The sequence below is a fragment of the Falco biarmicus genome, chromosome 8 (genome assembly GCF_023638135.1).
Source record: "Falco biarmicus isolate bFalBia1 chromosome 8, bFalBia1.pri, whole genome shotgun sequence".
In the NCBI taxonomy this organism is placed as follows: Eukaryota; Metazoa; Chordata; class Aves; order Falconiformes; family Falconidae; genus Falco; species Falco biarmicus.
The window spans coordinates 29,008,706-29,033,225 of record NC_079295.1 but is presented as its reverse complement, the minus strand read 5'-3'; the positions used below and the strand labels follow the sequence as shown (position 1 = coordinate 29,033,225).

Here is a 24,520-nt window from a genome sequence, read left to right as displayed (position 1 = left end):
TCCAGACAGCTTTTAATGGACATATCCCTCTGTTTTTTCTCTCTTGCCTCAAAGTGTATTAGGATTTTGTTTCAGTAATAATAATAATAATACCAGTAGTTCATGTTCTGTAATGACACTAACACCATAAACTTGGCCATCCAGGTTGCAGGTGATCTTATTGATGTACCAGGAATCACACAATGCATCCTCGTAAGTCACTTTAATTCCAGCCTAGTCCTAATTTGGCTTCTTCTTCATATGTTAAGTGAATTTCTGCAGACTTTTTCCTTTATGTCAGGATTTAATTTTCCAAGTTTTATCCTAGAGCTGCAGCTGTTCTGAGTAGAGTCCTTGTGCTCCCACAGAACCACAAATCCCCCTGAGTCTTCTCTCCATGATGAACAGTCCCAGCTCTATCAAGCCTCTCCTCATATGAAAGGTGCTCCAGTCCCTTAATTATCTTTGCAGCTCTTCACTGGACTCACTCCAGTAAGTCCATGCCTGTCTTCTGCTGAGAAGCCCAGAACTGGACCCAGCAGTCCAGCGGTGTTTCACTCACGCAGAGTAGGGGGTAAGGGTCACTTTGTCTGCTGGCAGTGCTCTTCCCAATGCAACCCTTGATACCAGGATGTCGTTGACTGCCTTTGCTGCAAGGACACATTTCTGGCTCATGTTCAGCTTGCTGTCCACCAGGACCCCCATGTCTTTCTCAGCAAAGCTGCTTTCCAGCTGGTCAGCCCCAAACAGTGTCAGTGAATGGGGTTATTAACCTAAGTGCAGATCTTTGCATTTACTTTGTTCAACTTCATGAGGTTCCTGTTTCCCAATTTCTCCAGCCTGCCAATGTCTCTCTGAATGGTGGCACAATCATCTGGTCTACCAACTGCTCTCCCCAGTTTTGTATCATCTCCGAACTTACCCAGGTTTTGCACTGCCCCATACTGGCAAAAAAACCCCCACCAAACCCAAATCCATACAGCTACAAACCAAGAGTATTGCCTTTTTGTATTAAAAGGAGAGCTGGGCCTTGTCATCTTAGGAACGTAGAACTTAGATAAATATGTCCATATAGAATTTATATTATTATATAAATAAAATTTCAACTATACTATCTTTTAATAATGACTCACCAGAAGGTGAATACTGGTGACCTAAACCAATATCCTGCAAGTTCTTCCTTGTCATTGTTCACCCCCTCAGCAAAGCATAGTCTTCCAGAGGTATGTGATGTTTTGAAATAGTCCTAGACTTCCTGTAGTGTTTGGTTTGGATGCCGCTAGGATTTAGGTACCTAAAGGCATTCGTTAGGAACATTTCAGTGTCCGCTGAGATAGAACCATATAAAAAAATGTTCTTCGTGTCCTACATACACATGCTATAGTCTTCTGAAAAACTGTCTCTCTTCTGCTTCCCTGTCACATCACTACTCATTTGCCTGCTCTAACGGCCTGATCCTGGCTGCTTAACCAGATGATTATACCACCTCCTTTCTTGACTACGCCATTCATTTCCCACTGGCTGATAAATCTCCAAGAGAGCTTCCAGCAAGACATCATAAAAGCTTGAAACCTCTTCCTCACCAGATTTTCTTATGATAATCATTGTAACACAGCTGGAACTTTCGAAAAGTGCACTTTTCTACAGTCACCAGTTTTCAAATAATAGTGCTTCCCGCCTCCTACCCCTCCCCCCCAGCCCCATTACACTTTTTTATTTTTGGTCAGAAGCTACTTAAACACTGATACTTCTTCCTGCTTTTCAAATCTGCTGTATTTTCCAATGGCTGCCCTATACCCAACTCTGAATTCCAGGGGAAAAAAACCTCCATTTAAGGCAGAGGAGGCTTACCTGGAATTCAAAACACAGGGACGCACACTCTGCTACAGACTGCTTGAATGACCTTGGGCAAGCCATTTATGTGCAGATATAAAGGTAAGCAGGCATTTTATTCCCCCTGGAACCAGTCTGAGCTTTACTATCTCTGTTCTCTATCAGTAAAGCATGGATAATAGAGCTTCCCTACATCAGAGGGGTGCTAGGAGGATAAAAGCATTAAAGGCTGTGAGCTGTTGAGATCCACAGTAATGGGGCCATATAGCTGCCTTAGAAAGATCAATCTAAATATAAGTGTGGCTTTGAAGACAAGGGAGTAAAAAGAAGCAGCATTCAAGTAACCAACAGACATTTGTTGGATTCATCCTCACAGCAGCCAACAGTAATAGAAAACTATTATTATCCTGTAGTTTGTTGTCATTTTTACTTCACAAATGTAGAGGCAAGACACAAAAGGACCTGTCCAAAGCTCATCAGTATCAATGGGAATTTTTCCATGGACTTTAGTGAGTACTGGATTCAGGCCCCAAGTGGGTGATAGAGTTTATGGCAAAGCCTCAGTGAAATCTTAACCAGAGTCCCAGTTCATTTACTTTAAGTACTCCTTGAAGAGATCGTACTGCTGTATTTAACCACATGAGCTCTATTGGCTATCTGACCTAGCTGTGAAGCTGGCTGTACTTTGAGCAAGGGATTGAACTCCATAACCTTCAGAGGTGTCTTTCAACTTAAATTATTGTGTAATTCTCTGATCTCAGAGACATATTCACATATGTTTAGGTCTTGTCTAGGAAGAACTACTATCCCAATGGAAAATATGATTTATTTATTTTGGAGTTGACTTTAATGAATCTTTGAAAACTTCTTATTGTTCCCCCAGCACGTCTAAACCTTTCACCATTATAGTCCCTGGAAAAATAATCATTAATGCAGAGAAGTGAATCTCATTGTCTGCATATTTGCTTCTGTGCAACTCGGTGTACCAGCTGTGTAGTAATACAAGAGTAAAAGGGCAACACTGAAAAGGATTCAAGAGTATTCTGAAGAAAAAGGTTCCAAAGCTTTCTTTAACACCTATTAATATTGACCTAATTTACTTGTATCTTCAAAGTGATGAATCAGCAGACCTTCTCACACTGGCAATGTAAAGAACTGTGTAGTCTAGCACATGATCATGATATCTTTTATCTCTAAAACCCTGAGCTAAAACACACTCAAGTTGTAGGAGTCTTTCCACTGAAGCATTCAGCTTTGATATAAAGTGTATGTAGAAGAAAATTTCTCTAAAGTCATTTAATTAAAATCATTATGTAGGTTCAGTACAATCCTTATGATTTCTACAATAGCTTTTCTTATTAAAATTTCACAAGAAGAAAATGCAATCTATACACTAAACAATTCATTCAAGAGTGATATTATGTTGGGGGAGATGATAACAGGATAATTAAATCAGAAGGGGTAAGTTGGCATTAATTCTTAGATACAAAAGCTTCCCTAAGAAACACCTCTTTCTAGAGAGTTTTTATGGAAAAGACTTAAGTTCAGGGTTTTTTTGGTGGAATGTCATTCCCTTTTTTAAGCTCACAAGATCACACAATTTGCTTGAGAAATTTAAAGACGCAGTCTCAGAATATTGTGGTCTAGCATTGTAAACAATACACCAATGGGTGTAAGAGATACTGGCTGGACTCTTCTGGTCACTGCAAAACTCTTTGCTGCACTCTTCTTACCCTAAATACCTATTTTTTAGCAGGACCATACCTCAGAAAAACATCTCTTGGGTGCATGATGGGGCACTTTCAAAAGTTTTTCCTCCAAGTAGCTTAGTAAAACATTAAGAAAATGGAAATGGCCACTTTAGGATGAAAGTGGAAGACATTTGGGACCAAGATGGCAGTAGTTAAAATAAGGAAAGTTTTGCAACCCCAGGCACTTTAAACAATCCAAGCTCTAAGCCAATAATGCCATCATGTCTATCAAAAGGAGACCAAATCTTTTCAGACTTTTTGCGCAGCAATATCATTTACCATATGATCATAACACCATGCTTACATCCCCATTTTCTTGATAATAATACTGTGTCCAAGGTCATCTACTTCTATCCAGGAATTCTATTTTTAGTCTGAATTCTTGCTACTTGAATAGATTTTAGCTGTCTGCTCCTGAGAAAAGCATGTATTCTTTTGCACATTCTCTCTCCATATTCTTGCATATTTTCTTCTTTTTATAGATTATATTTTGAGCCCCTGCAAAATCACATAGGGCTGCCTGTGTTGTGACAGATTAGGATTTAAATGTCAAAAACTGTGACATGTAAAAAATTTTACAATACAACTCCAAGCAGTGCTTCATTTTTGATGACAAGCTGTCTTAAGAAAACATACTAAATGAACGCCTGAAATTATCTCTGCTAAGCCTAATGAAACAAAAATTCTCAAATGTTCCACTTGGCACAAAGTGTTCAGTTGCTGGCAAGCAAATCCTGGTCCATTCTGCTCATTCCGGGGAAAACTTGTGAGAAAAAGTACTTTTACTTTGCTCTTGCTGTCCCTTGCTTTTTTGGAAGTGTCTTGGAGGTGGATTGAATGCCTGAAGCCTGTCTCCTGTTCAAACTCATCCTTTTCTTAAGCAAGAGCTTAAGAAAGGTTCTAACCAGGAAAAAAAATCTGTGTTTTTCACTCCACTGTCTTTGTGGCAAGCTCCACCAGGAAATGAGATTATTCCAAAGATGCCTTTTTGTGGGTTCTTCTCTAATCAAAGGGATGCTTTCTGCCCTTTCTAAATTAATGGTTAGGATCAGCAAAGTTTACTGAGGTTGTTGAAGGACATAGCAGCACATTTTTCAAGGTAACTACACAGTACCTGCTAGTCAACTTTTCTGAGACAGGTGCAGTGTGGAGACTACAGGTCTTTAACTTCAAGGTCATGGGCTCAAATCTAGCTATAACATCCAAGAAGTAATCTTGCCTGTGCTGTTTAGCACCTTGTCAAAATGAAATGAAGGATAAACATTAACTCCCACAAAAATCATCTCTCTCAGATTCAAAAAAAGAACCAGTGCTTCAGTTTACAGAGTGAATTACCCTTTGCCTTCTACCAGCAATTCACTTAGAATAATTAATTAGGGCATAGACATTTAAAACAGGCTGTGTCTGCTCTCACTGATGTTAAAAATAATTTTTGATTAAGGAAATCCATGATGGGCCTTCCTGGATGTAAATGAGTACACAAGTAAACTTCAGGCTCAGATTTAAGTTTCGGAGTGACATGAAATTTTTGTTTATAAGAACAAAAAGATATTGAATAATGTTTATAGTCCCATTTTCCACAGTGGTATCTTTAGAAAGAAGGTCTTTTGAGCTACTCTCCCTGCATGCAAAGAATGCTTCTGATTTCCCTTTGATTCCAGTTATCTGTCATATTAGTTATCGTTTACTGTATCAATTTGCTGATACATTGCTGAGCAGCTTAATGCTGGGTCCTTGAGAATTTCGGCAGAGTTCTATTTATGGTGAAAATTAATTCTCCATTACTGAGGTATTGAGACTTAAAATTGCTGTATTTAAGATCTTAAAACAAGTGTGCTGTATATGGCACAGGTGCACAAAGAAACAGCAGTGGAACAGGATATCTGTTTTGGTGAATAGGAATGAATCAGCAGATAAATTATGTTGATACAATCAATAAAGCTTATAAAATAGAACTACATGTTAGGCTTAATCCTCATTAACATGGAAAGCGATTGCAAGTACATGGAAAATAGGAAAGCAAAACTGACACAAAGCTTACTGAGCTGTGACATTGGAGACAGCTTCTAGGGAGCAGCTAGAAGGCCCAGCAAGAAGCCAGGCCAACTTATGCACAACTCGGCAGACAAAGCTTAAAAATTATTTCCTAAAAACATTGGTAAAATTAACTTATGGGGAATTAATAGTTAAATTACTCAAAAGCCAAAAAAGATTGCGGCCTTGGCCCCATATAGAAATCATCCAAAGTAATTTGGTCTCCAGTACCAAGAACAGAAATGCAATGCTAAAATATCAGAAGATCAAACCAAGTCATCAGCACCAATTCAGTGTGATTTTCCAGGCCATTCAAATGCATGGAAAGATTTACGGTGTAATGAGGTCAGAGGAAGGCCACTGATGTTACATATGACCTTGTTTCAACATAGATCTTGGAACTTCACGGAGTTGTGTCTCTTACTGAGCACTGTGTCATGTAGTGAAAATATCTTTCGGAAAAATATTTTATCATGATTTAAAGACTTCAAGACACAGAATGGCCTTTAATAAGCTTTTCACAGAGGTAACCATGTCGTAACTACAGATTTATACCATCCATTCAGGAATTCAGAGGGCAGCACAAGTTGTTCACTTCCAAGTTACGCCAGTCTCTTGTTGAGAACAGTGAAAGCCCCACTTCTGAAAGACAGAAGGCATGCACCTAAAGCCATGTTATAAAGCAAACTGTAGCTGTGCGCATGGGATTTTTTCCAGAGGACTCTGAAGTTGGTTTTGGTTTGTTCTTTGTTTTCTTTTCTTTTTTTTTTTTTTTCAAATTTCAAAGCCTTTCAATAACAAATCTCCTAGGTCTCATTCATGCAAAGCTTACTTTGACAAAAGACTCCTGGAATTGGCCCTTAATTTGACTTTTTGAAAAAGCCACCAAAAATGCTGTATCTTAGATTTTTCAGACTACTGTACCATGAAAAAGGAATTCATTATTTCTTAGGCTTTACCTTCTGTACATTGGGGCAGAACAGAGCAATTTAGATTGCCTGATGTCTAAAAGATACCAACAAATCCACCTTTTGTGACAGAGCTAAAAAAAAAAAAAAAAAGGAAAAGCTGAGAGTAGAAATGTTTACAACGGGTTTTATAAATTCAACAAAGATGGCAAATACTGTAAATCAGTCTTTTAGTTTTATATAACCCTTCTTGCAGAAACTTGGAAACAATTCTTTGTCTGTTTTATAACACCCCTACCAAATCTCATTAAAAACCTGAATGCAGTGAATCTCTACACGCTCTGAGAAGAGTAAATGTGAACCGCTGCAAGGCTACAGGTTTTTTCAGTGGCAAAGCCTCGCTGTTTCCCTTCCAATCTCTCTCTCTTGCAGTTACTCACAGCCCAGAGGCTGTCCCCATGACAACTCTGCAGAGTGAGTATTTCTCCTGTAAGACCCCTTGCAGAGCAAGCTCACACCATAGCTTGCTTTGCTGAGAAGCAGCCAAACTCTTCCACGTTATACTTCCATGAAGACATTCAAACAAGATTAGAAATCTTTCTTGGCTAATTCCGTCTGATTGCATGACAGAATGGTCACAGATCTTGAGCATCACAATAATGTGTGATTTGGGCTACTTTTGAGGCTTCTCTGTGTTTTCTTATACATAGAAAGAGTTTCTGTAATTTAGGTAGCAATGTCAGTTGTAGAAGGTCTGCTTTTTTCTGAAATCTTTTTGGCTAAGAGCTTGTAGAATCATTGTATTTGAGTGATGGTGGAAAAATTTGACCTTATTTTGAAGTTTACTATCTTACTTTTCAAGCTTTGGAAAAAAACAACTTAAAAAGCTGGGAATCCTTATTGTCCAATGTCATCAGACATATTTCTAAAACCTTTAATGCTAGAAGCTTTTTTCATTAACAGATAATTTTTAAGACTTTGAGTAAGTTTTGGTAATATATATGTGTGCATTTGTGTTTGGGGTTTTTTTTCTTGTTTGATTGACCTCGATATAAGGTGCATCATGTTGTAGTCCTCTGAGCAGTATGAATTTCAGTTTCTGAAAAGTAAATAAATGACAGCTTGGAGGAAAGAGAAGATGGCTTCACCATCCTTCACTGATTTTCCCAAACAATCTTTGATATTAAAACTTTAGGAACTAAATTAAAAAAACTTACCTTTTAATTTGCTTTCTGTTTGTGTAATTTATATGAGCACAGACCAACAGATAAATTAATTGTGTTATCTCACTTTAGACTGGAAAAGAGCATGGAGATACCAGTTTTGGTTTTGATTTAGTAAAGGAGAGGTATAGTTTTGCTTTTTATTTTATTAGTGGAATAGGGCTAGCAAAGTGAGAGCCTGGCTTATAACTAGGAGGATTCCTAGAAGCTCTGGTTTTAAAATGTAGTAACGTGATTAGGTACATCAACAAAGTAAGGTGAAAAATGAACTCTTCAAGAAGGGTGGAAGCCTGTATTAGCAAGCGATTCAATATTTGGCCATATGAAGCATTGTATAATAGACAACAGAGAGCAGGCTCCTTCGTTAAAAGAGTGGAGGAGATAGAATGCCTTGAAGATATGGTCCATATCTGTGAAACTGACATTTTTAATGGGTGCAGAAACAGAGCATCATCCCCAGGATTCTGTGATATTCAGTGTTGCTGGTTTTACTGTTTATTGTTATTATTGTTATTGCCATAGTTAGCACCAATGATGTGCTAGATATTGTCCAGATACTAGAGGAAATGGATGAGGAAAGAAGCACGATGCAGGCTTTTATGTCGGAGCCAACTTGGTTCGAAGTAAGTAGTGTTGTAGAGGAAGGATGGGAACCTCATGGTTCAGGCCAGGGACAACTTGTCTGCTGAAATAAAACCTGAACAATTGAGATTGCATGAGGAGAAGTAAAAGGGGTGGGTAAGGCAAAAAAAGGATACATTTTTTTAATGCCTTCCTAAAATAGATAATTCCTGGAGTGTTTTTCTGTTGTACTGCAGATAGTTTGTCACTGGATCCTGAAGTCGCAAAGGCAAATGCCTATGGTTTCACTGGCTGCCTGTCCTCTGTTCAGTACAACCACATTGCTCCCCTGAAAGCTGCCTTACGCCATCCCAGCATTGCTCCAGTCACTGTCAAAGGCTCCTTGACTGAATCCAGCTGTTCGTCCATAATGGAAGCTGATGTGAACACGGTAACCACGATATATTCCTCATCAGGTATGTCCTGCCTAGAGGGGAATGGGGAATTTAAAGGATATTGTAGAGTGAGGTTTCCTTCCTTTTTGCTGTAATGCAATTGTGATAGTATTAGTGTTGGATTTGGAAGTTGCCTTTTCTCTCAATTAGGCATGTTGAGGATGGGCATTAGGATTAGCCAAGGCCACTTCAAAAGTCCTTGTAGTGAACCAAAGTTTTCAGACTAAGTTCCTAGATCACGTAAAACATGCCTAGAACAAACAAAAAGGTCCCAAAGCCATAGTGAAACAGCATTGGAAGTATGGTTATGCACCTGGTTTGCTGTTCCTGTCCACTCCAGATAGCTCCAGTGTGCAGATCTCAAAGAAGCACATACATGTTGCACAGAATCTGTATTGTAGTGGTGATGAAGCAACAGGAGTCATACAATAAAGAAGTCAATTTTTTTTCCCACCCTAGCAGAAACAAACAAAAATTCCTTGTACAAACCCCTCGACACATGTGTGTGACTTCTATTGAATGCTTGTACTTTATTCTCTCAAGCTAAAGAGAAGGAGCACTACTTGAGCAGTACCAGTAACATGATGCCAATAGTTCGTTTATCTTTTGCAATTCTGAAACTGTCCTCTGGGAATCTTAAGTATTTTGCATATGTGAATTTGTATGCAGAGAAGGAAACTCAGAGCAGCTGGAACTGTTGTCACCAGGAACAGGGGCAATCAAGTTGCTGCTTTAGTCACCAGTGGATGTGGCAGAATTCTTAATGACCAGAAAGGGGTACAAATTAAGGGCTATTTTTTGCCCCTTGACCTATGAAGCCACTTTCTTTTTTTCTGATTACTAATAAAACTCTAGTTTAGATCATAATATGATTCCTTTGACATTTGCACTTGCATCAAATCCCCATTTCCTGCAGCTTCTGCCTAAGATATTCAGCAGAAAACAAATGATGCTATTAGCATTCTGCATAGGGAAAAAGGCTGCTGATTACTCTGTGGAGAATGGCTGCCAGTGCTTCTCCCCAGCCCCCAGCTTTCTTCTCACCGCCCAGAGTTGTCTAAGGTACCTGCTCTGACGCACAGAAGAAATGTGTCTTGTAAATACCAAATGGGCAATGATACTGAAAATATGAACTCCTTGCCCTGTGATCTGTCACCTTGATGATCTAATTTTTCTAAAGAGTTTAGAAAGCGGTAAAACCTGAGGCTCAGAACTGCAGGACAGAACCCAGAGCAGAATGTAGCATCTTTGGACTTTAATGTTTAAAGCTTACAATCAGTTGCACTCTATTGTCAAGATTAAACACTGTTACATCAGAAAGTCAGAATTATTATAAAAGCTTATTCCTGTCTTTGCCACTCTGTGCTTTAAAATACGATTTCCTCTCAATACGTTAAATTAACTGATACTACTGCCTCACTATTCACACTGGATTTCATTAAAGCCTGAATAAGATCTTTAGAACAAGTTACTTCTGAAGACTTCATGTCTTTATATGCTAAAGTAAGAGCACTGGGCGGTATATTCTTGTTAAAAAAAAATCCAATTTTTAGCAAATTATACTTTGTATTGATGTACTTGAGATTTACATTTTTGCATGGAATATACATTTTAAGAAATAAAAAGAAGACAGAATTAAGGATTAACTTTCAGATTTACTGCTCATATCTCAATTAATCCCAATTTCTCATTATTGAGTGTCTGAGAAGAAAACTATAACTTTGAGGTTAACTGTGTAAGTCTGTGTCGATTTTCTAATGTATAGATACAACAAAAAACTCTAAACATCCTGATACACAAATATGGAATTGTTGCTTGTTTCAATAAAAAACATCTTGTACAGTGAAGTACCAAAATGTACTACAGCTACCAAGGCAAGGATATTAAATTACAACAAACCTTAGAAGACTGAATTTCTCAGTTAGGCTTTCACCTCTTGCATTGGAAAGACTAGTTTGGCAAAGCAGTATAATATATAGCAAAGTCATCCATAAGTCTCATGTACATCCTCTGTGCGATAGCCTGGAGACTTGTAAAGGAGAGAAACACAGATAGGAATCTCATCAAAGGAGAGGGTAAGCTGAAAGAAAAAAAAAAAAAAAGTGAAGGTGCGGAAAAGCTGGATTCTGCTAGCAGTAGAAAACACAGCATTTCCGAAACAGCAAGGAGTACAGTAAGTACACTGGGTGTAGTGGCCCGTAGTACAGTGGGCTGGAGCTCCACCGGCTTCAGGGAGAGCTTGACCTCTCAGGTTTGGGTCTGAATTTGAAACTACCAGCGTATAGATTGTTTAGACATATGTTTCGACAGTAGTCATGTATAGATTGGGTACAAGAAAGCTGCAACATCAAGATGCTTTTAATATAGGAATTAATTTCTGACCACTCCCTGTTTTGAATCCAATTTGAGCACTACGTTTCTGCAGTGGGGAGAAAAACACGCCTTCCAAGAAGCTGTCCCAAGCAGAGGCTGCTTCTTTTAATGGGATTGAATTTGACTGCTATATATGCATCTACAAACATAGGTCAGGTCTAAATCTATTTAGCCTTGCTTTCCTTTTTCTTCTGATACTGTTTCTTAGTTATAAAAAAAAAGCCAACCAACCAAATAAACAAACAAAAAAAACCAAAACAAAAAACAACCTCCCCCCATAACAGAAAAGCTCTGACTGAGGAAAGTTCCCAAAGCTCCCAGTGAGCTATTTGGTTCAAACATCTCTCTGATTCTTCTACTGATAAACTGAGACAAGACTTTCAGATGTTAGTGTAAGCCTTTCTGTTTCCTTTTAAATATACTGTTAACAGACTTTGTTCCTGAAGATGTAGAAGAAAATTGCCCTGCAAGGTCACTTCCCCTCCCCCCCCCCCCCCCCCCGCCCCGAGAGCTTTCTGGTTTGATTCTCCAATCCTCCAAATCACATCTTTTGAAAACAGATTAGAATTCATGAGGCTAGGAGGATGCTTCTGTCTAAACCACAGAGAAAATGAATATAGTTGATACAGAAAATAAGTCCTGTTTTGTTTCACCAACTGCAGATCCTTTTGGGAAGACAGATGAAAAAGAGCCTCTCACCAATGCAGTCAGAAGCGATTCAGCAGTGATTGGAGGTAACTTCATTTTTAAAGATTGCAATTGAAGAATAATTCTGTCAAGGCAAACATCTAGGATACTTTAAATCTGGGACCCATAAAATCCAGTTCAAGTCTTTTGTAATCTAATGCAGTTCTAGTATTTGCTGTATTTATTAGCACATACCTCTATCAAGCTACTTAGATAGGGGTTTGCATTATGTATGAAGCCAATAGTGGCAGCACGGGATGTTGGATATCACCCAGAAAAAAGACATTATGGATTGTCAAGAACCCGGGTTTTCTAAAGTACAACCAAAGTCTGTCTGTATGCCTGCTAGAGCAGGAGATTTGGACAAGGTGACCTTCAGAGGTCCCTTCCAAGCTCAGCCATGCTCTGGTTCCATGTGATTCTGTGATCTAAGACCCAGCTAACAAGTAATTCTTTTACACACCACTGACGAGAGCCTCAACACCGTATTCACATATCCTGTATTTCTTGAGTTGTCTCTTTGCAAGCTGGTGGCATAGTGGAACTCACTTGGTCATATGGAAGCATTTATATACTAGGGAAAGTTGTCCCATAGATTCATGTATGGTTTTCATTTTCCTTTAACAACATGGAAGGCAATTTATCTCGGTTTATTTTCTAGGATGCCCTGTAGGGAGCTGCCTTTGATATATCTAGAAGCTATAAACCAAAGTGTACAAGGCTCATGCAAGGTTTCCAGAGATAACACAGAAGAAAATATGACAGAGCAAGAATTTGAATGAGCATACAGATCTAGTTTTTAAAAAACAAACACACTGACTCCACTTCCAGTGAAAGCAGAATTTGACTGAATTTAGAAGGTCAATTATGTCAATGCTTGCTGATTTAAGTCTTATGTAAGGTGACAAAATAGAAATAAAAACTACCAGGGAGGCTGTGATAGAGGCAGATGATTGGGTACAGACTGAGATGAACTATCCATCATATCCACTAGGTGTTGTGCATTGGTAATGTATTTTTTGAGGTATATTGGTTTGGGTTTGTTTCATTTTGGTTTTTACTTTTTCTATCCTTCCTTATTTTACCCCTCTTCAGGTGTAATTGCAGTTGTGATATTCATCATCTTTTGCATCATTGCCATCATGAGCAGATTCCTCTATCAACACAAACAAGCACATCGAAGTAGCCAGACAAAGGAGAAGGAATACCCAGAAAACCTTGAGAGCTCCCTTAAAGCTGATATTGACTTGCAAAACACAGTGACCGAGTGTAAACGGGAATATTTCATCTGATGGACAGCGCAATTTCTTCTTAATCTTACTCCCCTAACCTTCCTTCCTTTATCCCCTTCTTCCTTCCTTTTTTCTTTTTGTAATTTTTTTTTTTAACATTCATTTTTTGCTAACTTCTTTTTCATTTGGAAAAGACCGCCCTGCACAGGAAACACTGAAAACAGTCACAGTGCCTCATTCTCTGCACAAGAACCTGGCAGTCACAGTTTACTTCTGCAGTTCAAGAGACCTGTTATCCCACCCTACACAAAACAATATCCACATACACACCTAGTTTCTGCTGTAGGTTCGTGGATGTTTCAAAGTCCCTACATTTATTTATGTTTTAGTTTGGAGCCCTTTAGTTCATCACTTTTACACTAGAGCTGGACTATGTAAACTAGAGGTAAAGTAGCTGAACACATAGCTCTACAGATACTGGGACAGGATAGAGGGAAAGAATGAGACCACAACGCCTGATGTATTTTACAGGCTCATTTACAACAATCATAAAGAACTGGCCAAATTCTCAAATGATATGAATTGATAGATATCTATTGATTTCAGTAGTGTTACATTAATTTATACCAGTTGAGAAGCTGGTATGAGATAAGGAAATATAAACCTGTCCTCATTAAGCTCCTTCCCCCAACCTCCTGTTGTTTTACTGTAACTTTTAGGCTTATCAGTACTTTTCCAACAATATATGTATCAACAATAAATGTCATTCCCGTGCACCTCTTTCACCTCCATCTCATAAGGCTGGCTATGTAGACCCAAGGTACTCTAGCATAACTCTAGCTGAAGCATGGAAAATAGTAGCTTGAATCTCCAAGGGTTTTAGGAAGCTGCTAGGACTTAGGTGCTCTATATTTGTCTGAAATGTTAGAAATGCAGCATATACCTGTTCATGCCATATGGAGGATTATCTCACACTGAGGTTAAACACTGTTGCTGCTGTGGCAAAGAAAAAGTACATAGGCAAGAAAAAACAAAAATAGTTTAAACATGAGTCACACCTTCCGCCAGTTCTTCTAAAAAAAAATAATATCCAACTACTCACACCGCCCCAAAAAAAACCCCTAACACAAACAACAACAACCCAACCAAAAAAACCTGCATGAAAGTTTGATTGGTATTTCCTGCTTGTAGAAATTGGAATATTTTTGCCAAATCTAGAGAGGTCTGATGTCATGATGTCATGTCCTGATGTCATGTCTGAAAAGGTTAATATTTAATCATCCCTGTTTACAAGGAAGAGCAACAAGGAAGAGCATTAGGGAAACAGATTAAAAAATATCTCAAATACTATACTTCAAATTAATCTTCTCTCCTGTTTTTCTAAAGTCTTCTGTCCTTTCCTGATTAGGAACAATACTGAAGACTCAGACCCTGCCCATTTCACTTGTGCTGCACGGTTTCAGTGTGAGGCTGAAAAACCTTGTTTTCCCTCACAGACATCCCGTGGGTGAGAAGTGGAGAAGTCCCACCGAGGGAGGTTTCCACACCCTGCTTGTGTCCGTGTGACATGCTGCCTTCGCAGGGCTTCTGAGGACTGTAGAATTTGCTGTCAGTCTTGGAGGTTTCTGACAGGAGTTAAATCAGTCCAACAGCTAAGAAAAAGAAATAGTTATTGGAGTACTCTTAATAAGGTATAATTCAAGATAATTAATTGTGCAGCTGAATTTCTTTCTTTGCCCTCTACATCCTTCTGCAGTCATCCTGGGGTTTCCGCATGGTGAGCCTTTTTACATAGACTAAAATCAAAGAATCGCAGTATGAGTTAGTAACCCACAGCAAACTAGAGATGAAGTTACACATGCAACAGATGCTATTTTTCCAGGCAGTGCATCACAAAGGTACGTAGCTGGTTATTTTTATGATGGGAGGAGGGGACAGAGACAGACAAGGAAGAATAGATAAATGACAGTTTGGGTATGGTGTTTCTTCACTACTTCTTTTGGAAGACTTCAGAAGTAACAACCCGTGAAGAGAAAGCAATCTTGGAATGATATTGCTCTCAAGTGAAGAGGAATATGTGAGGCCAGCCCTATAACCGGAACTCTAACCAAACAATTTTATAAAACCATTTATGCTGAAATTATATTGCTGCCATTCTTCCCTGATCGTGGTCAGCAGCAGCTCTTTTGCCTCATGCTGGCTGTTTGCATGATACCTGATTACTTGAGAGTGTTTCTGCATGATGAGGTGTGTAATGATGGACTCATTAGCTGTGTTCCTTTTACGTTGCTTTATCTTTTGCAGTGAAATCCTAGCAAAGCAATTTTCCTCGCCTTCTTTCCTTCCTTCCCCCAGAAAAAGCTGCTTTGTTTGGCATGGCATGAGGGGAGGAATACATGAGTGCGTGGGCTCCTCTGCCCGTGTTTGAGTCATCTGATCTGAAATGGCCTCTGCATGAAAGATCTCTGAAGTCCTAATGTACTTAATTGGCTTTATGAAGAACGGAATAGGAAGGAATGGGAAGTCCACAGGTCTGTATTTTCCTCTTGCCAAACTAACAGATGCAAATCACCCTTCTGCTTTCCTACGTGTTAGTTCCCAGGACTAACATTTCTGTAAAGGGCAACAATAAAGCTCAAAGCAGCTCCAGCAGTGGAGTAGCTGGAAAAGGGAGACGGAGCAATGAAGCAAAGTCCTCTCATTTCTCAAGTGACTAAATTACTTTCAGTCATCTTAGGGCCTGATTCAGCAAGATGCTGAGCTTTTTCAAGGACGCTCGAGTTCCCTTCCCCAAATATAGATACTAGAGTTGCAGCAAACATTTCAGATACAGCTCAGTGGCTCAGTCCTGGGTGGAAGCCCAGACCTGGAAAAACAGTGTAAGTGGTTGGTTTGTCCATTTTTTCTTATCCTCATTTAATCTCGCCCAGACTAGTAAAACTCCTTGAAAATGCAGCTACGTCGGTATGCATCCATGAAAAGAAAGAACTGCACATACATAAATGCATGCGTGAGTATACAGAAACACATGCATCTATACTGATGGATGTAATGAGATATGAATGGTTATATGCTACAGGGCTGGACAAATGAACACATTTGTATGGACTTGCCATTTTAAAATCCTATGTTCTAAATCAGGATATCAATATTCTTATTAAAAAGTAGCTAAAAGATACCATATGAAGTACCCTAATACTCTTTTATCCCCCCCCCGTTGTTTTTTTTTTTGTTGTTGTTGTTATAATGCTCTCTTTAGTGAGGGAATAATCTGGTTTATTTCAGTACCAGTTAACAGCAATTAAAAATATTTTTTTAAAAAAAAAAAGAGAAAAATGCAATTACAAAAAAAAAATCTACCAGCGTTCAAATTACTTTCATTTTCTATAGTTCAAATTATAATTTTTTCCCATCTATTACAAACCATTTCTGCTATTTTTGTTAAAATTGCTCTTTGAATGGTGGGTGGGGGTGAGGGTTGTCTTTTCTTTTTTCTTTTAGCTATCATTCTAGATAACATTTTTCAGTAAACGTAGGGGATAATACTTTTCATATGTAAAACGTCAGGATTTATTTTAATGGAAAACCTGAGAATATCAAAGAATTGTTTGGGGTTTCTTCCTTCTATTAAGACAAGTTTCATAACAAAAGTTAAGGGGTTGGTAGAAGGGTGCTAGGTCTGGTTTTTTACTCCTGGTGATAATAGTGTGTAACCTCTGAAAATTGTTATTGCTATGCAGGGATTTTTAGGCTATGAAATGTCTAAGTCACTTAAATATGGATTTAGGCACTGCAAATTCTTGTTTTCCAGAAATTAATTGGCCAATAACAACCATGCTTATAAAAATATTTAGTTATGCAAAATCTGAGTTGGATGCCTAGAAGGTCTGTTTGAGAGCCCTGGTGGCTGGCTATAGAAAAAAATAAAGGCTGTCTGTCAAAAAACAAAATCCCACTAATGTTCCATGAGACATAAGCTGTCACCTGAGTGAAGTGTGGCCATTCAAAGGAATTTAGTTGCCTGAGGATATGGATCAATTCTAAGTGACTAAACAAGATGAGCACTTAAATTAATTTCGGTTGGATTTCTGCTTCTCCGTTGCTGTGAAATGTTTTGAAATAATTTTCAAAAATATTTAAATATTTTATACTAAGTCCCATTTCTCTTCTGGAAATAAAATGCTGGTCCTAAGTCAGTCACCTGTGTAATTTGCACTAAGTGTTTCATCTGTTGTTATTCACTTACCAGAGATAGGACAGTGTATATTTTGAGTAAATTTTTAAAACTTTTTTTAATTTTCTTCTTCTTGCCTGGCACAGCACTTAGATTATGTCTGCAGTGAAAACAAAGCCAAACAAGAGACAGGCTTTTAACTCACATTGGCTAAACCAGGATTCTCATCTGGGTGAACATAGTTGTGAAAACAAGCCATTTAGGGCTGTCCTGTTATCAGGTTGTATTCAGCCATGAGACTTCTCTGACATTTAAGTTAAAACTGATTGCCAAATACAAACATGAGATGCTTGCTTTCTGTTTTATTTTAACCTGTTCTAGCTAGACGTAACCCATCCGATTTAGCAATTGCTTAGTTTTTACAGTCTAAGCCAAGCCCTTATTTTAATGAGATGTTTGTCTATATTAGCATTTAGCTGATCACATATTTCACATATTGGGTGAGAAACAATCGATACATCATATAGTTTCACCATGGTGAGGGGATATGAATCTTCTTCTAATGAAGTCAGCTATTGATTTTGCTGAGCATAAGATTGAGTCCTAGACCTACGGAAGCACTAAAGATTGCTATTATCTGAGTCTTTTGGGTTTGTTTCATTTTGCATTTGGTTTTACAGGCTACCTGTTTTACACTTGTCATCCAGTCCTGTCCTGTGGTCAGTGAGGACAGAGCAAATGTCTCAGACATCTTGTAAGATTAAGTGTATCACTCTCTAGAGGTGCATCTTTCTCTCCATTGATTACAGAGACAGGGTTGGGCTCCTGGCAATAGGTTAACTACTTCTAGCTGAATTTGCCTACGTATAGGAATCTATACTAATCTTGCAGCTCCAGTAGATACATCTGCTGTCTTCAGGTCTTAAAAGAAACCTTCTTTTTATTGAGATGCCAGCTGGGATTAAGGAAGGACACCTCCTTGCATCTGAAATTACACTAAGCATCTCTGCTTAGGAAATGCATGCATCTACTTATAGCTGAATATATGAAAATCAGGTATCAAAGCACACGTTTGAGTCAGTGGCCACCTGATTAGTAATTTATGGGGCTTGGGAGAGGATAACTCTGTTCTAGACCCAAGATCCATTCATTCTCTCGTGTAGGAGCTTTGGCAGATAGCATACATGTACACAGATCTACACAAATTTCATAATCCAAAGCTAACTCAGACCCCTAAGATGCCTCTCTAGCCCTATGTGTCTGGTGCCATTTGAGATGAGTTTCTCTCATGTCTCACACCTGCTAGCCCCAAGCAGGTATGTCTGATACTATAATTTGAAAAAGCCAACAGGTAAGTGGCCATCCAGAACCCCTAAGTTCTTGATAAATGAGTTGTGTGGTTTAGGTCTCTTGAAGAATCACCATCAAACATATTAACGAAATCATTCTAATATGAATTTGTGGGAGTGTGACTTCAAAGTTCAGTGGCAGTGTTCACTCCATTACTTACTACATAGATAAATCACAGAGAGAATCAAATTAAAATTAAGCTGGAATGATTTACACAGAGACTAAAAATGTAAAAGGCTAAGGGAGACCCTCCTATTGAGTCACAAGGTTCAGAGACACCTTTGCTTTCTAAACTCTTAACAGAGCTTACGTGTGGCTAGATCCAATCTTATTCTCAGATTTGGACAATGGTTTATATCTAAAAGATGTGTAATATTTGTTCACAGTTTAAGGTTGATCACAAGATTTTAGCAACACTTAATCAGTAACTAATTTATTATTTACAAAGTGGATCAATAGGATTTACTTAAATAACAAAAGTGGTTTAACTATGGATTTAAAATGGTAATACACTATACTTCCTATGCGGTACCTAAATCAATTCACACACACATGCACACAGTCACAAATGAATAAGATGTATTAAGTTATACATACAAATGTATAAAGGTATACATGTTAAAAGTTCCCCTCCAGTCCAGTGAAATATTCATGTTGCATGCCTTTGCATTTCTCAATGGGCAAAAGGCTGAGCCTCAAGGAGTGGGGGTATCAGCTGAGGCCCCAGCTTTAGCTTTTAGTGATGGTCCTCCTAATTTTACAGACTTTGGAGTTTGCAAGCTGAGAGGTATTCCACTCAGAGCGAGATGCTGTTTGCAGCTACTGCAGTCCCGGATAGCTCAATAGGGCCTCACTGTTTATAGGGTTGGAGATGGCTTTAGTCAACAGTATATTTCCATCCTGGCTACAGTCTAAGTAGATAATTACTGGAATTTTTCAGAAGTCCAGTGACAGTGGTACTGTACCACTCGGATAAGGAATGTTCCAAGCCTTGTTAGGATATGTTAGGATTCAGATAAGGAATGTTTCCAGTACAGCCAGTGCCATTTTCCCCCTCAGCCCTGCAAGACTTGCTGGTACGGTCAAGGGACGCATAACTGCCCAACTCATTTCACAGAGGCCAAGGCCAAATGGGGATTCCTGAGATTGTAGAGCAGTCCAGGGGAGGGTGCAAGATAATCCTGTCTTCAAAACAAAATCAGTCTTCCTTTCCATCCATGAAAACCAATCAGCTAGTGTCCCCTTCACCTCAGCTTAAGAAGAGTGTCACAGGAGACAGAATGTGACTTTGTGCTCCACCATCTCATGGCATTGTTTGTTACCATCACCTACACGACGCTTACACTGAAGAAGATCAGTTTCAAGCGTTGTTCTACACTGACAGCTTTTCACAGACACAAAGGTTTTTTGTTCGGAGTATTTTTAAATTATTTTTCAGAAAGCAACACTTTGTAAAAAACAAGCAAAAACTGGGACCTTGTGAAGCTTTGTAAGACAAGTGCTATTTCAAAGCTTTCATTCAGTTTTGTAATGCCTACTTACCAAACGAGCCAAGTGATAGTTATATCCCTGCCGAACCAAGGGCCTTATTCAGAGTCTTTTGGGGGTTGATGAGAAACCTCTTGGTTGACTGCAGTTAAGAGTTGCCCTTGGGGGTTTTGTTGTTGGGTTATTTTTTCCCACAAGTTACTATCACAGTTTCAAAGCACGATTTGTTCCCTTGGTTCTGCGCTTTGCTGCACTTCCTTTCCCAATGAAAATTTCTTCGCATCCCCTTTTGGTGTGGGCGGCCCTCTCCTCCATGCTCCTTTTGTTGTGAAACTTCTAAACACACTCTCATTTTGGGTCTGAAGTAGCTTTTTTCTTTGGTTGTTTATTTTGAGTCATGCATATAGGCGGTTGGGTATTTCTGTATATTGGTACTTATTTTTGTGATCTTTTGCACTAAGTTACTCTGACAAAAACTGGGGGGAAAAAAGCACACTTTCTGGTGAACTATTGTAATCTGTAAGCTCGTTGTTTGTTGTTTGTAATGTACTGAGTCTACAAGCCCAGCTAAGGAAGGATTAAGGCAACAGTTTGTGTTGATAGTGTCACTCCATGTCTAGTTCACCTCTGTTTTCTTTTTCTCTCCTTTTTTCTTTAACAGGTGAGACAATCAAATTGATGGTAGGAGGCAGAGGAACTTGTGTTACAGTTCTAAGATTATGATTTTTGTCCTGGCAGTCACAGAAACCAGAAATTCGAAGAAATTACATGATTCTCAGAATGTCAGCCAGGTGTTCAACCAGAAGGGAGGCTGCACTCCAGCATGGAGATGTAGTCACCTAGAGGTGGTGACCTGTAAGGGGGAGTGGGGACATAACACTCCAAATTACAACTGCAATGAGGCAGTGCAAGATCAAAAGCTCTCAGAAAGGTTATGCTGTTGGAAACAAGGCATGGTAACCATCAGGTTTCAGGTCTTTTGCCACAATTCATTTTTGCCATTGAATGAATTACTAGTTAGCCTGCTAAAACATAGCCTCAATTGTCCTGATGATCTGTAAAGTACCAGAGATGTGCTTCAACCATGGGAGAGGATTTCAAACCTCTGGCTGACTAATCTGCATCTCTCCAGTTACATCCCTGGTGCTCTCCCCGATACCCCAAAGAAGAACTGTGGATGGTTTCCCTCAAACAAGTGTAACGTTTAATGAAATGTTGGGTACAACAGCTGACCCAAAGAATGGTGTTTACTTAAAGGCTCTCCTCTCCCCATCCCTCCCTCACTTAAGATGTTTGTGGAAACTTTTTTCTAAACTGCTGACTGCTGTTCATGTTGCAACACCATTTGCTTCTTTATATTCTTGGTCATTACTTTTCATGGATTCCAAGCCCACAATCTTAAGGAGAATCCATCTGATACAATTTCTGCATGGGAAATTATTTACTCACTTTTGCATGCCCTTTACAGTTCCTTCTTGCATCATTTAGGCAAACCATTTTCTGATGTGTTTTGCCATTGCTGCCAATGCTGAGCACGTGTATCGTTAAGAAAGAAAACTGATTGCTTCTGAGGTAAAGCTTAGATACAGCCAGTTGCAGCCTCACATCCCATTCATGGCACAGAGGAGTACTCGGACACCCAAGCCCACTCCATGAAATTTCAAATAAAGGTTAGGAGAGCAAGCAGCTACATGCTTTTTCAGGCATCTAGCCATAAAAATCTCTACTCTGTGAGTTTTGCAAATGAAATATTTAACATAGACCATTATATCCAAATGATAGCAAGAAGCTAAACATTTTAGTACTTGACTTGCTTTGAAACCCACTTTGTGAAAGAAACAGATCCAGCTTCAGACCTAGTTGTAATCCTGTTGAGGTCAATGCAGATACATCATAGATGAATTTAGCCTTGGATTACCCTAGGCAAGGGCAGTGATGATCTACTGCAAACTGGGGCTGACATATATGAATTCAAGTCAGGACCTTATATTCGTCATCCCCTACTGCTGTCAACAAGAGTTGCATTCACTGCAACTGTGTGTGTCTTCTAGCAGAACTGTGGATAAAACTTGGGATAAGGCACTGAACTTCAGCTCTATTTAAGCCCCTGACATGGCTTAAATCACCTTCAGGAGTTTCTGGAAATGTGCGTAGGAGGCAGGGTGGTCTGTGGGTGGTGTGTTGTTAACCAACTTGGGAGCCCACCCACAGACTTTGGAAGGATTTTAAGGGATTTGAATAGAGTCCACCCCTGGGTGGCCTGTGGGGACCTGCATCCTGCCTGAAAATATGAAGACACCCTAAAAAGAAAAAAAAAAAAAAAAATAAATGCAAAAAGAGCAGCTTCACAGTCTGTGAAAGCTAGCTGATATTAAGTGCTTGTAATAATAAAAAAATTGGTTCTTTCTACAGATGAGCCCTTCATCATTCATTTTACTTTGTTCTACTAAAATTACAATAAATAAATCTCTCAGAATAGTGCTCATTTCAGTAGCAAAGCAAAAAAAAGTACTTTTTTTTCCTTCTTCTTTTAATGGTTCATCCAAGGGTAATGCAAGAGTCTTTCAGTTACAGTAAAAAGCAAAATGGAGATTTAGATTATTCCCCTTTCACTATCTGGTTTTCTAAAGAGAATTCCACAGGACGTTGCCTCAGTCCAAGTCAGTTTTGTAGACAATGTAAAATGTCTTAATACACTGTTCGGGGACTGAATAAATTTAGCCTTAGCTTCTTTTGTTTTCTATGGTTACTGTTGTACAGAAGAAAGACTTAAACTGTAACTAATGTATATTTAATAAAAAGAGACTTTTTGTATGATTTTGTGTGGAAGACAAATGCCTCCTCCTGTGTTTTTATTTTAGCTTCTAGCTGAATGGACATTAAGAAGTGCGGATTATAGAAAAACTAATTTTCAGACATTTACATGTTAACTCTAAACCAACAGATCTCACTGGACAGTAATAAAAGCTGATGTGCCCACAACCTGGATTTATTGATTTCAGCTATGGCTGAAAATTATTGTCAGAGGATATCTGGTCATCACCCACGTCCCTGACAGAATTCATTAATGCTGGCTTGCAGAACCTTGCCCGGAGTGCATAAGGGCACAGGTGCCTAAGGGGTTAAAAGTCACTTCTGGAAACGTGCTTTAGTTCTGGTTAGAGAACATGCTTAGTCGTAGCTCTATCACTTTCCAGGTACTGACACACACATGTGCGCACACAAATACTCTCTCCCCAGCCTGCCATGCATAAATGACACATGTCCTGCTTCATCCACGTCCCCTGGTGCAACAGCTGCACATCTGGCTGCCGCAAGGGTCACACTTGCCCACTGCCCCCTCGACACTTGTCCCTAGCATGAGAAACTGGGCCTGGCTCAGGCTCCGTGATTCTGCCTTGGCTTTATGCCTTCAGTCTCACCGATTATTTTTCCACCCTCCGTGGAAACCGAAAGCACAAATCTCTTAGTATCAAAGACTGTGAGTTTCAAAGGAGACTATCTACCAAGAAGCTGTAAACAGTGACTTAGAAAATAGCAAATCATAGTAAGTACCAAGAGGAGGACTCTTTCAAGAGTTTCACATGCTTGGATTTGGTGCAATCCCCATCCTAAACTTTGAGTGCTTACACATTCTGTGTTTCAATTAGCCAGAGACATATATTGGCAGGAGAGATGTAGTCTCCTTATCTTAGGAACTTCTCTATGAGTTTTATTTTTTTCCCCTTCATTTCTGGATGGACTGCCAGCCAGAAAACAGGATTAATAAGTGTTTCCAGTCCTGTGTGGAGGTGTGCTATCTGGCAGGACAGATTTGTGGCACCTGCCTTGGGTTTCTGCAGGCAATGGTGCAAAAGTGCCCATCTGACAGGGCTGAGCCAGCCTACCACAGGTGTCCCAGTCCACAACCAGCCACACAGCTCACAGGCACAAAAGCCATCCTACTCAATAGCAGGGTCCTGGCCTTCTTTTGCTCCTGGTGGGTGCAGGAGGTGGGTGTAGGTATCACTTGACTTTGCAGAAACTTCATGTTACAGTGAATCCCATCCCAAGTTACTTTTCTCAGAAAAAAATGAGCACAGCAGACCAATACATATATAAATCTTCCAGCCTTCTTTTTTTTTTATAGCTAATATAGTGGGGGCAGTAACCTTTCTAAGGCTTGTAAGGACAGTACTGAGTCCAATTTTATTTTTAATTCAACCCTTGGAAATTAAGTTTGTGTAGCTTACCAGCTGGAAATGTCACTGTGACATGTTTTCTGTTTTTCTGAGTGGAGAGAGATTATATTTTCTTCTTTAACACCTTAGGTAACTGCTTTAGCCTCCCCCACACCTTTTTTTTTTTTTTTTTTTTTTTAATTCATTATGTTTTTTTTCTTCCCGAACTTTTGTATGATGAGTTCACGGCATTTTTCAGAAGGATGCATTAATTACACTAGTGTAATGGAAATGCATATACCTCTTTGACAG

The 24,520-nt window shown here is 39.1% G+C and overlaps 1 protein-coding gene across 2 annotated transcripts in view; it reads left to right on the top strand.

Annotated features, from left to right (window-relative positions):
- Positions 1 to 22,865, top strand: part of CNTNAP5 (contactin associated protein family member 5) — a 296,864-nt gene extending 273,999 nt beyond the window's left edge. Inside the window, exons 22-25 of one of the 2 annotated variants that reach the window (XR_008823617.1) lie at positions 8,547 to 8,765; positions 11,780 to 11,851; positions 12,900 to 15,567; positions 20,710 to 22,865. Coding sequence is in view for 1 of the 2 variants with exons in the window: in XM_056349942.1 (XP_056205917.1) it covers positions 8,547 to 8,765; positions 11,780 to 11,851; positions 12,900 to 13,096 (488 nt within the window). In the remaining variant the exon portion in view is untranslated. Of the gene's footprint in view, positions 1 to 8,546; positions 8,766 to 11,779; positions 11,852 to 12,899 lie in introns of both variants that reach the window. The other variant, XM_056349942.1, reaches the window with a different exon arrangement.
- The last annotated feature ends 1,655 nt before the right edge of the window (positions 22,866 to 24,520 follow it).